Source organism: Scyliorhinus canicula, chromosome 6 (genome assembly GCF_902713615.1).
Source record: "Scyliorhinus canicula chromosome 6, sScyCan1.1, whole genome shotgun sequence".
NCBI classification, from domain to species: Eukaryota; Metazoa; Chordata; class Chondrichthyes; order Carcharhiniformes; family Scyliorhinidae; genus Scyliorhinus; species Scyliorhinus canicula.
In genome coordinates, this window is record NC_052151.1 from 211,234,100 (window position 1) to 211,247,797 (window position 13,698).

At 47.2% G+C, this 13,698-nt stretch overlaps 1 protein-coding gene across 1 annotated transcript; it reads right to left on the reverse strand.

The window, feature by feature from the left end:
- Positions 1 to 8,170: 8,170 nt before the first annotated feature.
- Positions 8,171 to 13,052, reverse strand: LOC119967857 (zinc finger protein 345-like). Its single transcript, XM_038800901.1, has 2 exons — positions 12,978 to 13,052; positions 8,171 to 11,278 (listed from the first exon to the last, which is right to left on the reverse strand). The coding sequence occupies exon 2, from the start codon at positions 10,943 to 10,945 to the stop codon at positions 9,707 to 9,709; it is 1,239 nt and encodes a 412-aa protein (XP_038656829.1). The 5' UTR covers positions 10,946 to 11,278; positions 12,978 to 13,052; the 3' UTR covers positions 8,171 to 9,706.
- Between the last annotated feature and the right edge of the window lie 646 nt (positions 13,053 to 13,698).

Below are 13,698 nucleotides of genomic sequence, written 5' to 3' on the forward strand. Positions count from 1 at the left end.
AATTGACATTTCCTTTCTCTCCCCCCACTTGAATATCTCCCTGTACCATGGTGCTGTGGTCAGTTTCCTCATGCTCCCTGCAGTCCCCGTTCCTATCCACACAGGGAGCAAGAATCTCAAAACCTGTTGGACAGGGATAAAGGCTGAGGCTCCTGCAACCCTACCTCCTGGATCCCTCTAGCTGCCTCACTCACAGCCACACCCTCCTGTCCCTGACCACTGGCCGAGTTCAAATTAGTTAGTCTAAGGGATGTGACTGCCTCCTGAAACACAGTGTTCAGGTAGTTCTCCCCCTCCCTGATGTGTTGCAGGATCTGAAGCTCGGACTACAGCTCATCAACTCTGAGCCGGAGTTCCTCAAGCAACCAACACTTACTACAGATGTGGTCACTGGGAAACACAATGGGGCCCACAAGCTCCCACATCATGCAGGAACAACACACCAACCGTCCTGCATCTCGATTTTATTCAATTTTTTTCTAATGCGTAAAATATTTATCTTTTTATCTTTAATCTGAAAGCAACTGAGAATAGGTCATGCAAATTAGCAGTTACCTACCAGTCAATTAATTTACCAGTTTCCTATGACATCACTGCTGGATTGTTTTTTCATACTCAGCCGCTACTCAGAGGGTCCCTCTCAGTGCCTGCTCGGACTCGCAGCTCCGGCTGGCTGACTCGCAGCGCCCGCTCGCTGACTCGCAGCTCCGGCTGGCTGACTCGCAGCGCCCCGCTCGCTGACTCGCAGCTCCGGCTGGCTGACTCGCAGCTCCGGCTGGCTGACTCGCAGCGCCCGCTCGCTGACTCGCAGCTCCGGCTGGCTGACTCGCAGCTCCGGCTGGCTGACTCGCAGCGCCGGCTGGCTGACTCGCAGCGCCGGCTGGCTGACTCGCAGCGCCGGCTGGCTGACTCGCAGCTCCGGCTGGCTGACTCGCAGCGCCGGCTGGCTGACTCGCAGCGCCGGCTGGCTGACTCGCAGCGCCGGCTGACTGACTCGCAGCGCCGGCTGGCTGACTCGCAGCGCCGGCTGGCTGACTCGCAGCGCCGGCTGGCTGACTCGCAGCTCCGGCTGGCTGACTCGCAGCGCCGGCTGGCTGACTCGCAGCGCCGGCTGGCTGACTCGCAGCGCCGGCTGGCTGACTCGCAGCTCCGGCTGGCTGACTCGCAGCGCCGGCTGGCTGACTCGCAGCGCCGGCTGGCTGACTCGCAGCGCCGGCTGGCTGACTCGCAGCGCCGGCTGGCTGACTCGCAGCGCCGGCTGGCTGACTCGCAGCGCCGGCTGGCTGACTCGCAGCGCCGGCTGGCTGACTCGCAGCTCCGGCTGGCTGACTCGCAGCTCCGGCTGGCTGACTCGCAGCTCCGGCTGGCTGACTCGCAGCTCCGGCTGGCTGACTCGCAGCTCCGGCTGGCTGACTCGCAGCTCCCGCTCTGACTCGCAGCTCCGGCTGGCTGACTCGCAGCTCCGGCTGGCTGACTCGCAGCTCCCGCTCTGACTCGCAGCTCCCACTCTTTTTAAAATCACTGCTGACTCTCAGCTCCCACTTTTAAAAAAAATATATCAACTCTCTCAGCTCCCGTTCTTTTTAAATCTCCGCTCGGACTCTCAGCTCCCGCTCTTTTTAAATCTCCGCTCGGACTATCAGCTCCCGCTCTTTTTAAATCTCCGCTCGGACTCTCAGCTCCCGCTCTTTTTAAATCTCCGCACTGACTCTCAGCTCCCGCTCTTTTTAAATCTCCGCTCTTTTCAAATCTCCACTCTGACTCTCAGCTCCACTCTGTTTGAATGTCCATTCTTACTCACAGCTCTGCTCTTTTTAAATCTCAAAACTGGGAGAAGCCATTGAACTGTGAAGATTGTGGTAAAATATTTCATTACCAACATCTGCTGGAAGTCCATCAACGCAGCCACACTGGGGGGAAGCCGCTCTGTGTGGGAGAGGATTTATTAAGTCACCTTGCCTCATGACACATCAGCGAATTCACACTAACAAACCCTTCACCTGCACTCCCTGTGGGAAGAGGTTGAGGCTGTCATCAAAGCTCAATGTACATCAGCAAGTTCACACTGGGAACTGTTCACCTGCTCAGTGTGTAGGAAGGGATTCAGTCAGTCAGCCAACCTCCTGATATCCGAGCGAGTTCATACCGAGAAGCCCTTCAGCTGCACATTCTGTGGGAGGAGGTTCCAGCAGTCAGATAACCTGGTTACACACCAGCAAGTATACACTGGAGAGAAATCATGCAGCTGCACTTAACTGTGCAATGGGCTTCAGGAGTTCTTCCAGCCGGAGTACACACCAGCGAGTTCACACTGGGGAGAGACTATTCACCTGCTCGGTATGTCGGAAGGGATTCACTCAGTTCTGACATCTGCTGAACACCAGCAAGTTCACGAGTGACTGCAGGGGTTGTATTCTGCCGTTAAACATATCCAGAACTGATAGTCTGACAATATTAGGTTTGTTTTTGCTAATGTTAACAACTCTATAGAAATAAAATTACAAAATTTTACTTCAATCCTAAACTGATCTTTGGTGCAAAATCTACAATTCAGTTTCTGAAAGATTCCATTAATTAACATCTCCAATGAGAAAGTGCAGATTAATCCTCGCTGGCGATTCTTACTGACTTACACATTCTTCACAGTGACGCTGTTATTACAGAATTCAATTATCAAGGATCAAGAAACAAAGAAAAGTATTTTACAGGTGCGTCAATAAAAGCTTCAACAATCAATGTTGATATTGATGAAGTTTGGAAGTCACTGAGTTCAATCATTTCTGACACATCAGCAGCAACATTTGACAACCTAGTCACCGGAGTGTGGCGACTAGAGGTTTTTCACAGTAAGTTCAATGCAGTGTAAGCCTATTTGTGACAATAATAAAGATTATATTATATATTAAAGCTGGAACTCACAACAAAAACTGGTTCGAGACCCATTCAGCAGAGATGACATCTGCCGCTGAACAAAAAACAAAGTCTACCTGATGTACAACATAACCCCAACAACTAGACCACGGCATAACTTGAAAGTAGCCAAGACAGTCGTACAAAAGACAGGGAGATACTGTGTATTTAACCACTGAACCAATCTACGTCCAGATCAAGAGGGTGTTTGGTCCAATTATCGCCAACATTGCCCCCATGAAATCAGCGGATGTTGAAGGATTCACCCAGTTGAAATATTCACCGATAGAAGTAAACAATATCCCACTGGGCTCAACAGTACTGTGAGTTGTATACCCACAAAACAGACATCTCCCAGTTTCTTTTTAATATTCTCTATCATGTTTGAGTTGCACAAGCAACTCACTTGAGCTCAAAAAGGCCGCTGATTGCTTAGCAGGCAGAAAGATTCCCAACACAGATGAAATTCCAGCTGAACTGTTCAAGCACGGAAAGATTGAGACACTATCGCACCTTCTGGGCACCCTCCTCCTCTGTTCAGGGCAGCACAAGTGGTTAGCACTGCGACTTCACAACGCCAGGGTCCCAGGTTCGATTCCCCGCTGGGTCACTGTCTGTGCGGAGTCTGCACGTTCTCCCCGTGTCTGCGTGGGTTTCCTCCAGGTGCTCCGGTTTCCTCCCACAGGTTAGGTGGATTGGCCATGATAAATTGCCCTTAGTGACCAAAAAGGTTAGGATAGGTTATTGGGTTACGAGGATAGAGTGGAAGTGAGGGCTTAAGTGGTTCGGTGCAGACTCGATGGGCTGAATGGCCTCCTTCTGCACTGTATGTTGGAAGCAGGAGCCATTGCATTGGACATGCGTGAAGCAATGATTATCAATATATATATATAAAAATCATGGTGACGGAGAAGATTGCAACAATTACAGGGAATCTCACTCCTTTTTTTTAAATTTAGATGACCCAATTATTTTTTCCAATTAAGGGCAATTTAGCGTGGCCAATCCACCTACCCTGCACATTTTTGGGTTGTGGGGGTGAAACCCACGCAGACACGGGGAGAATATGCAAACTCCACACGGACAGTGACCCAGAGCCGGGATCGAACCTGGGACCTCAGCGCCGTGAGGCGGTTGTGCTAACCACTAGGCCACCGTGCTGCCCAGGAATCTCACTCCTGAGCATCACAGGGAAGACGTTCAGTCATTCTTAATGAGTTCATATACTTGCAGCCAAGTGTATCCAGAAACACATGGGGTGTCTGTGCTGGCAAATCGATAGCAGACACGATCGTCTCCACACACCAGCGACAATGGAATTGTACACTTGGTATTTAATCTAAAATGCTGCCAGCTTCTGAGAAAAGCATAATTACTGTGTGAAAGTAAACCTTTAATTTGGAGTTACAATGCACGCGCACAATTCTAAAAGACACTGAAACGTTTGATTCTCTGAAGATAAGTTTCAGCCTTGTGGTTCTGATCCAGAGATCACAGCCTGGAGGAAGCTCCACCCTCTTTAACCCTTTTTCACTGCGAAAGTTTAACTGTAAAAGTTAATGTGTTTTTTATTACAGTCGTTTGGAAAGGTGCCTGAAGGAAAGTGAAAAAAAAAACAACTGGGCAAAGTGGAGAAACATGTCAGAGGAAATTGGAAAAAACGTTTAAAGCCGTGTTCGATTTGTCTTTGATCAGAAGAAAATCTATGTGAATTTGACACAACTGTGCACATTTAAGAATGTTTACACGACTCTTTTGCAAACAAGCAGATAAATTACCCCTTTCCATTGAGCACTGTGATGATTTGTAAAGTTTTGACTTTTTCCCCATCAGTTATCTTTCTAGATAAAGTGCTCGAGGACTGGAAACACGGGAGTTATATCCAAACTAGTTGCAAGTACTTTTATCTCTCAGCTGAAAACACAACTCAACAATGACGTGCCCAATGTGCAGATGAGATGGAATGGTAATGGATGAATGCCTCAGTTCAAATAACATAATTATACCAGCAGACAGGAATTGGAATAACTCACCCTGGGTATCGGTCAATAAAACTGCATTTGATATTAGAACATAGAACAGTACAGTACAGCACAGAACAGGCCCTTCGGCCCTCGATGTTGTGCCGAGCCATGATCACCCTACTCAAACCCACGTATCCACCCTATACCCGTAACCCAACAACCCCCCCCTTAACCTTACTTTTTAGGACACTACGGGCAATTTAGCATGGCCAATCCACCTAACCCGCACATCTTTGAACTGTGGGAGGAAACCGGAGCACCCGGAGGAAACCCACGCACACACGGGGAGGATGTGCAGACTCCGCACAGACAGTGACCCAGCCGGGAACCGAACCTGGGAGCCTTGAGCTGTGAAGCATTTATGCTAACCACCATGCTACCGTGCTGCCCTATTATTTGGCCATTACCCACAGCATTGAAACCATCAAAGGGGAGTTAAGCAAACCTCTTCAGACAGACACACCACCCTTCCCCCAATCTCTTGATAAGATTACCAGCAACTCCAAGAGTGTGTTGTATCAGATGGTACGTCTGCCTTGATATTGGGACACCACCATGAATGTGAGGATGTGATTTCTTACTGAAGTAACTAGCATGCTGAAATGCAGGGTGAAGCTGCCCTGGAGAATGGGTCACCATGTTTTGCTACTTGACAACAGAACAAATGACATGATTAATGTGGTCAGTAGACTGAGACACCATTTCAAATCATCAATCCTCCACATAGAAACAGACTTGAAGATGATCAGGATAGAATTAAACACACTGCTATCTATCGGAGGGAGTATAATTAAAGAGGTTTATAGAATCTGCATTCAGAAAATAGATATAAAAGTGATGCAGATGAACAGAGAGCTGAAGAACCTTTAAAATCCAGAACTTTTGTTTGAACGGTGTATATTTACTTTTTGGTAAAAATTTAGAATTGTGTGAGATGATCCTCGGTGGGCAGGATGAATCGCAGTCGATAGTTCCCATATTTTTCTTGAAAAGGTTATACATTTAGTGTGTTTTGCTCATTCTAATAATTGTGGCAGCTTCAGTATATTATCGACAGAAAGTAATCGAGACGTTAGGAAAACAAGCTCAAGGTGGCACAGTGGTTAGGACTGCAGCCTCATGGCGCCGAGGTTCCGGGTTCGATCCTGGCTCTGGGTCACTGTCCGTGTGGAGTTTGCACATTCTCCCCGTGTTTGCATGGGTTTCTGCCCACAACCCAAAGATGTGCAGAGTAGGTGGATTGGCCATATTAAATTGCCCCTTAATTAGGGAAAAGAAAACAAGCTCAAAGCTGGGTTAGCCAGAAATCAGTCGTCAGAAGTCAATCAAGATATTGCCTCCTTAAGGTTGAGCGATCTTTAAAAATAAAGTCCAATAATCTTGTAAAGTGTTTCAAAATTTATTGACCTTGAATATATGTACCTTGTTAATGGACAATTGGATAAGCAAGTATTCCAGAAATAAGGTACAGGAATGGGCTTTCGAGCGAGAAGATAATTTCACACCCACAATGATCCATGCTGGATTCAGCTGAACACGTTGGGCCCCAAGGATAATGAGAAAAGACGAAGCTGCCATGTTCAGCCTTGGAGATCAACTTCATTTGTCCAATCTGGGACCAATAAACCATTCCCAGGAGACTGCCAACTCCATCCAGGGAAATTAGCATTCCCCTTGATCTGGCAGCAGTAAACTATTCCAAGAAGATAGTCACCTCCATCCTGAGAAATCAGCACCCGTCCCTCCATCCATCTGTCCAATCAGGGACCAGCGAACCGTGTGTACCCGTTCCGGGCCCTTTGTCTTTTCTCCGTTTTGCTGATGTCGGATATCAAAACTGCAGTTTTTTAATAAGATGCTCTCAAATTACTGACAAATTCAAACCTCTGAGACTCTTGCACTAAAATCTTAACACATCCATGGACTCACCGCAGGTTTGAGAACTGAAATAGTGCCGAATAATGAGGAGATGTCAGTTGTGGCTCACTGGTCACATTTCTATCTCTGGAGGAAGGAGGTTGTGGGTTCAAATCCACATCCAGACAAGAGTGTAAATTCCAGTACTGAGGGAGCCCTGCACTGTCACAGGTCCCGTCTTCCAGAAGAGCTCTTCAAATATGGCCCCACCTGCCCCCTCAGTTGGGTGTAAAGATTCCCAGGAGGTCATTGCAAAGAGCAGGAACGTTCTCCCTGCTGAATGTTTATTCCTCAACAAACATCACTGAGCAGATTCTCTGATCACAGTCACATTTGTATTGATGGGAATTTGCTGCACAATTTGACAACTGCATTTCCTACATTACAACTGGGACTACTCTTGAAAAGAACCTCATTGGCTGTGACGCACTTTGGGACATCTCAAGGTTGTGACAGGCTCCATATAAATACAAAGCTTCCATTAACAAAGGAGAAAAAAACAAGCATGAACAGTCAGTAACACAACTTCAGTCAGTCTCCTCCTAGTCAGTCTACTCCTAAACACAAATCAGTTTCATCAACGGTCAGAATGAGCATGGTTCAGTCCTCGATGTGATTAACAGCAGCAAAAACAGCAATCAAATCCGTGCAGTCACTTGTGAATTCACTCGTGTTTCATCAGGGTGGACACCTTCCACACACGGAGTAAGTGACCAGCCTCTCCCCCGTGTGAGTGCAATGGTGTCTCTGCAGATTACCTGCACTTATAAAGCTATTATCATTGTTCAAACAGATAAAAAGTCTCTTTTTAAAATGAACAAGTTAATTTTTACTGGTTCTCAATAACTGAGCAAATCCCTTCCCCACACACACACACAGGTGAAGAGCCTCCCCCATGAATGCACCGATATATCAACCCATCAGTCGGAACATTTTTTTTAATAAAAAAATTTAGAGTACCCTATTAATTTTTTTCCATTTAAAGGGCAATTTAGCGTGGCCAATCCACCTACCCTGCACATCTTTGGGTTGTGGGGGCGAAACCCACACAAACACGGGGAGAATGTGCAAACTCCACACGCACAGTGACCCAGAGCTGGGATCGACCCTGGGACCTTGGCGCCATAAGGCAGCAATGCTAACCACTGCGCCACCGTGCTGCCCCAGTCGGAACATTTAACCCGTTTGTGTGCGAACAAGTTAATGTGAAACGAGAGCGATTAAACAAACGCATCCCTTGCCATGCTCAGCAACTGAACAGTCTTTTTAATTCTTTTGCTGCTCTCTGCTGACGGCAACTGACAAAACAGACAAATCGATACTCACAACAAGCTTGATTTAATGTAGCTTCATTTAACTCACTAAGACTTCAGTTATATGCCTATTTAAACAGTTACATAAGTTCCAAGACTCACAACTTGAACTAATAATACTACCCGATAGAGAGGACTCGGCCAGGTCCACTCTGGAGGGTGTGCGCTGAGTATCCGAACTCAGGGTCCTGTCTTGCGAATGTTGATCCCAGGGTTATCACTGCCAAATCACTGCTTTTTTTATAAGGATTTAGTTTTTAGTTAATGGTTCATTCATATAAACAATTCGGTAACACTTAGGCCTCATCGGACCGTAGCAAAGTCTTGTTCTCACTGTTTCAAAACAAAATGGTGTCAGTGAAATGTCCTGTTGGGAGACGTTACACTCCGTTTCCCACGAAAGCCAATCTGCTGAGCTGCAGTTTTCATACACAAGAATGCTGTTGGCCTCTTTTACCATCATGCCTAACAGCGCAACGTTATCCATTGGTTCTCATCAATCATTCAAGGGATTTGAGCTTCCCTGGCTCAGCAAACGTTTATTGCCTTCACGAACTGCTGCAGACCGATGTGCTGCAGGTGCACCCATGGGCAGGGAGTTCCAGGTTTTTGACACAAGTGACAGTGAAGGAACGGTGATATACTTCCAAGTCAAGGTGGTGAGTGCCTTGGAGAGGAACTTCCAAGATGGTGTTCCGATGTATCTGGTACCCTTGCCCTTCAGGAGTACCAGATGTCAGGAGTTTAGAAGAAACTGTGAAAGAAGTCTTGGGTGAGTTCCGGAAGTGCATCTTGTAGATGGTATACATGGCTGCCACTGTGCATCAATGGCGCGGGAGTGAATGTTTATAAAAGGGATGCCAATCAAGTGGGCTACTTTGTGCTGGATGGTGTTGAGCTTCTTGGAGTATTGTTGGAGCCGCACTCCTGCAGGCAGGCGGAGAGTATTTCATTGCACCCCTGATTTGTGTCTTGTAGAAGGTGGACAGGCTTTGGGACTGAGGAGGTGAGTTACCCGCCTCAGGATTTCTAGCCACTGACCTGCTCCTGTAGCCACAGCATTTAGATGGCTAGTCCAGTTCAGTTTCTGGTCAGTGGTAACCCCAGGATGTTGCGAGTCTGTCCCCAGTTTATATCCCAGCAGAACTCCTGTTTTTCCAACTCTTCCCACAGTCAGAGCATTTAAACTGTCTCTTATCAGTGGGCAAGTTGATGTTTACTGAGCTGCAATGGCTGAATCCCTCCCACACATAGCTGGTGAATGGCCTCTCTCCAGTGTGAATACACTGGTATTTCAGCAGCTCATTTCCGTTTGTAAATCTCTTCCCACAGTTTGAAAATTTACTGGTCTCATTGGAGTGACAAACTTTGTATCTTCTGGGATAGAATAAGCATGCAAATCCCTTCTCACACACAGAGCAGGTGAACTGTCTCTCCCCAGAATGAATACTTTGGTGTTGACTGATGTAAGACAAAGCAGTAATTTCCTTCGCACACATGGAGCAGGTGAATGGTTTCTCTCCAGTGTGAACATGCTGGCGTTTAGTGAGGGTGGAATGCTGTCTGGACTTCTTGCCATACTGAGAGCAGGTGAATGATCTCCCCAGTGTGAACACGTAGGTGCTCAGTCAGGTGGGAAGCAGAAGTGAATACCTTCGCACACATGGAGCAAATGAAGGGCCTCTCGCCAGTGTGAACACGCAGATGTTCAGTCAGGTGGAAGGCACAAGTGAATCCCTTCCCACACACGGGGCAATTGAATGGCCTCTCCCCAGTGTGAACACGCTTGTGTTCTGCGAGGTGGGAAGCACAAGTGAATCCTCTCCCACACATGGAGCAAGTGAAGGGCCTCTCCCCTGTGTGAACACACAGGTGTTCAGCAAGGTCGGAAGCAGAAGTGAATCCCTTCCCACACACGGGGCAACTAAGGGACCTCTCCCCAGTGTGAACACGCAAATGCTCAGTGAGGTGAGACAATTGCCTGAAGCTCTTCTCACACTGAGAGCAACTGAACGGTCTCTCCTCATTGTGAACTTGTTGATGTTGAATTAAACCCTCGTTGCTCTTCAAACACTTTCCACAGGCAGAGCATTTGAAAGGCCTTTCCTCAGAGTGAACTTGTTGATGTTGAATTAAACCCTCGTTGCTCTTAAAACACTTCCCGCAGACAAAGCATTTAAAAGGTCTCTCCTCACTGTGAACTTGTTGATGTTGAATTAAGCCCTCACAGGTCTTCAAACACTTCCCGCAGGCAGAGCATTTAAAAGGTCTCTCCTCCGAGTGAACTTGCTGATGTTGAATTAAACCCGCATTGCTCTTAAAACACTTCTCACATAGAGTGCATTGAAAAGGTCTTTCCTCAGAGTGAACTAGTTGGTGTTGATTTAAACCTCCAGAACTCTTAAAACTCTCCCTACAGAGAGAGCATTTGAAAGGTCTCTCCTCGGTGTGGACATGCTGGTGTTGAACTAACCCCACGTTGCTCTTAAAGCTTTTCTCACAGACAGAACATTTGAAAGGTCTCTCCTCAGTGTGGACTTGCTGGTGTTGAACTAACCCCACATTGTTCTTAAAGCTTTTCTCACAGTCAGAACATTTGAAAGGTCTCTCCTCGGTGTGAACTAGCTGGTGTGACACGAGATTAAATGACTGAGCAAAACTTTTGCCACACACAGAGCAGGTGAATGGTCTCTCCCCGGTGTGTGTGTGTCGATGAATTTTCAGCTGAGATGGGGATCTGAATCCCTTCCCGCAGTCCCAACATTTCCACAGTTTCTCCATGGTACAGGTGTCCTTGTGTCTCTACCAGGTTGCACGATCGGTTGAATCCTTGTCCACACACTCAGCACACAAATGGTTTTTCCAGGCTGCGAAACTGGTTGAAGCTCTTTCCACAGTCACTGTCCAGGAACAGTATCTCTCGGGTGTGTGTGCCTTAGGGGTTTTCCAGTCACACTGATGTTGGAAAACCTTTCTCAGCTAGAACTGACAAAACATGCTCCTTCCATTCAAAAGCTGACGATATTCAGAATATGATGAACTGAAAGACTCTGGCAGGTCCTGATGTTCTTCTGGTTTGAGTTTCCCCTCATGAACTCCCCTTCTTCCAAAAACCTGAAAAAGTTGATAGAAGTTATCACTGTCAGTACAGGATAGAAATTCAGACCAGACAAATCTAGTTGCTGTGAATATTGTCCCCCCCCAAACAAGTAGTTTGATCAAACAAAGGAGCAAAACTCAACGACAAATTCCAAACAGAAACAACGGGAACTTAAATCTGAACATGATTCCCAATGTCCATGTGACACTCTGTATCCTGGGGTGCCCTCTGGCCATGGAACATACTGGTGAATACCTCATTCTCCCTCTCCAGAAAACATGGACACAGCCACAAAGGAGAGGCAGCAATTGGGGGTGGTTCACCCAACCACGTACCATGGCTTCCACCCATCCTGGATCTACCAATTCCTGTTTTAACCATACCCAGGAACAGGTTCAGGAGATGATCCTCGAACTTACCCCCGTCCACCTCCACATATCCATATCCAAAAATGAGGAGCCTGCAGCTGAAACGTGACAAGATGGTGAAGAGCAGCCACTTCAGTTATCCATATTAGAGGCTGCAAATTCTCACCCATAATATACACATGGCCCACAGACTCCTGGTGGCTTGAAAATATCACCGCCAGCCTGGGAGCAGATGAAACTGCTTAAAAAACAGTTTCCAAGGACGCCCCCCCCCCCCCCCCCCCCCCCCCACCCCACACCCCACCCCACCCACCCACCCAAGGAGGAACTGGAGGATTGAGTAAAGCAGCACGAGAGTCAATACTCAAGAGCACTTTGGGTAAAAATAAACAGAGCGGGTCGGGAAGAGAGCGTGGAAGTAACAAGGGGAACGGAGCATGAGGACAAATGTGATGTCAGTGACGATTAGAAAAAATATCAAAGCAAGAGTCACCAGATATACATGAATGAAGTATTGACAGCAAACAAGGTGAAACAGAGCACAGATATAAATGAAGAGCCTTGGTTGAATAACTACTTTGGAGACATGGCTGCAATGTGACCAATGTTGGGAACTAATTATTACAGAATGTTTAACTTTTCAAAAAGAACAAAACAAAAAGAGGGAATAGCCCCTGTCAGAAAATATTGGGGAAAGACAATAGAGAGAAAGAATTATCACGGTGGATCATCTCAACACAATTCATGAGGAAATCAAGAAGGATTAGATTGGGTGGAGCTAAGAAACAAGAGGCAGAAATCATTTGAGAGGAATTGTTTATAGGTCCTTTAACAGAGGGTGAGATTTTTACAGAACCAAATAGATCTGACAAGAATTAAGAATTTAAATAAACACGGATGAGTAAAGATATACTGTGGAAATGAAGAGGATAAGTTGGTACAAATGCCCTGGAGCCGCTGAGCTTGCATCCTAGTTTTTTCAGAGGGAGCTGCAGACTGAGAGGAGCAATTGGTTCTCATCATCCAGGATCCCAGAAATTGACTGGGACACTTGAAACCCCGCCCACTCCCTCACCAAGATGGCCGCCCATGGGTCCCGCCTCTCTGAATAAACCAAGTTTTCCTCTCCCAAGATGGCGGCGGGTTGGCTGGGAAACACAGAGCTGTCAATCAAAAGGAAGCCCCGCCTCCCTGATTCCCACTCGCAAGATGGCGGCCACTGAGCCGACTCCCCGAATTTTGCCCCCGCGGCGTAGGTGCGGGGCCTGCGGGCTCTCATTCGGGGCCTCAGACCTTCCCCAAAAGTTTGTAAAGTTCCCGGGCCACCCGAGGTTTCCATTCCTACCCTGTGCTCAAAATCCGCTCCGGCCTCCCGAGCCGTCCTCTCCTCCACAGCCCATCGCCATCACTAATACTGAGCATGCTCAGAGCAAACACTGTTTCGGCGCCTGCGCATTGGAGTCCTACACTGATGATAGGGGGCGTTCAGCACCTCATGGGTTTCTGGGTAAATCATCCACCATTTGTGAAGAAAAGGGCGATTGGCATCCCAATCGGCCTCAATATGAGTACAAGCATATAAATTATCAAAATAAAACCCAGGATGGCACAAAGGTCAGAACTGCTGCCTCACTGCAGCTGGGACACGGCCTCGTATGACTGTGTGGAGTTTTCACGTTCTCCCCATGTTTGTCTGGGTTTCCTTCGGGTGTTCCAGATTCATTCCACAGTCCAATATGTGTAGGTTGGATGGATTGCCCATGCTAAATTGCACCTTTGCACTGGGTTACCAGAATAGGGCGGTGGAGTGGTCCTCGATAGAATGCTTTTTCAGAGGGTCAGTGCAAACTAAATGGACAGAATGGCCTCCTTGTATGGATTAACCTTAATCTCTGGTGGAATCTGTGCAATTTACTACCCTCCCCAATATCAGATAGAAAAAGGCGCAGTCTGATGATCCACAAGGATCAACATTTGCGCCACTGTTATTCACCGCTTACAGTAATAATCTGAATTTACGAATATGTAACTCAATTTCAAAATTTGCATCTGATACTACAATGTGG

Excerpts from the sequence above, each read along its gene's own strand:
- LOC119967857 (XM_038800901.1), bottom strand. The coding sequence starts at position 10,945 with ATGGAGAAACTGTGGAAATGTTGGGACTGCGGGAAGGGATTCAGATCC.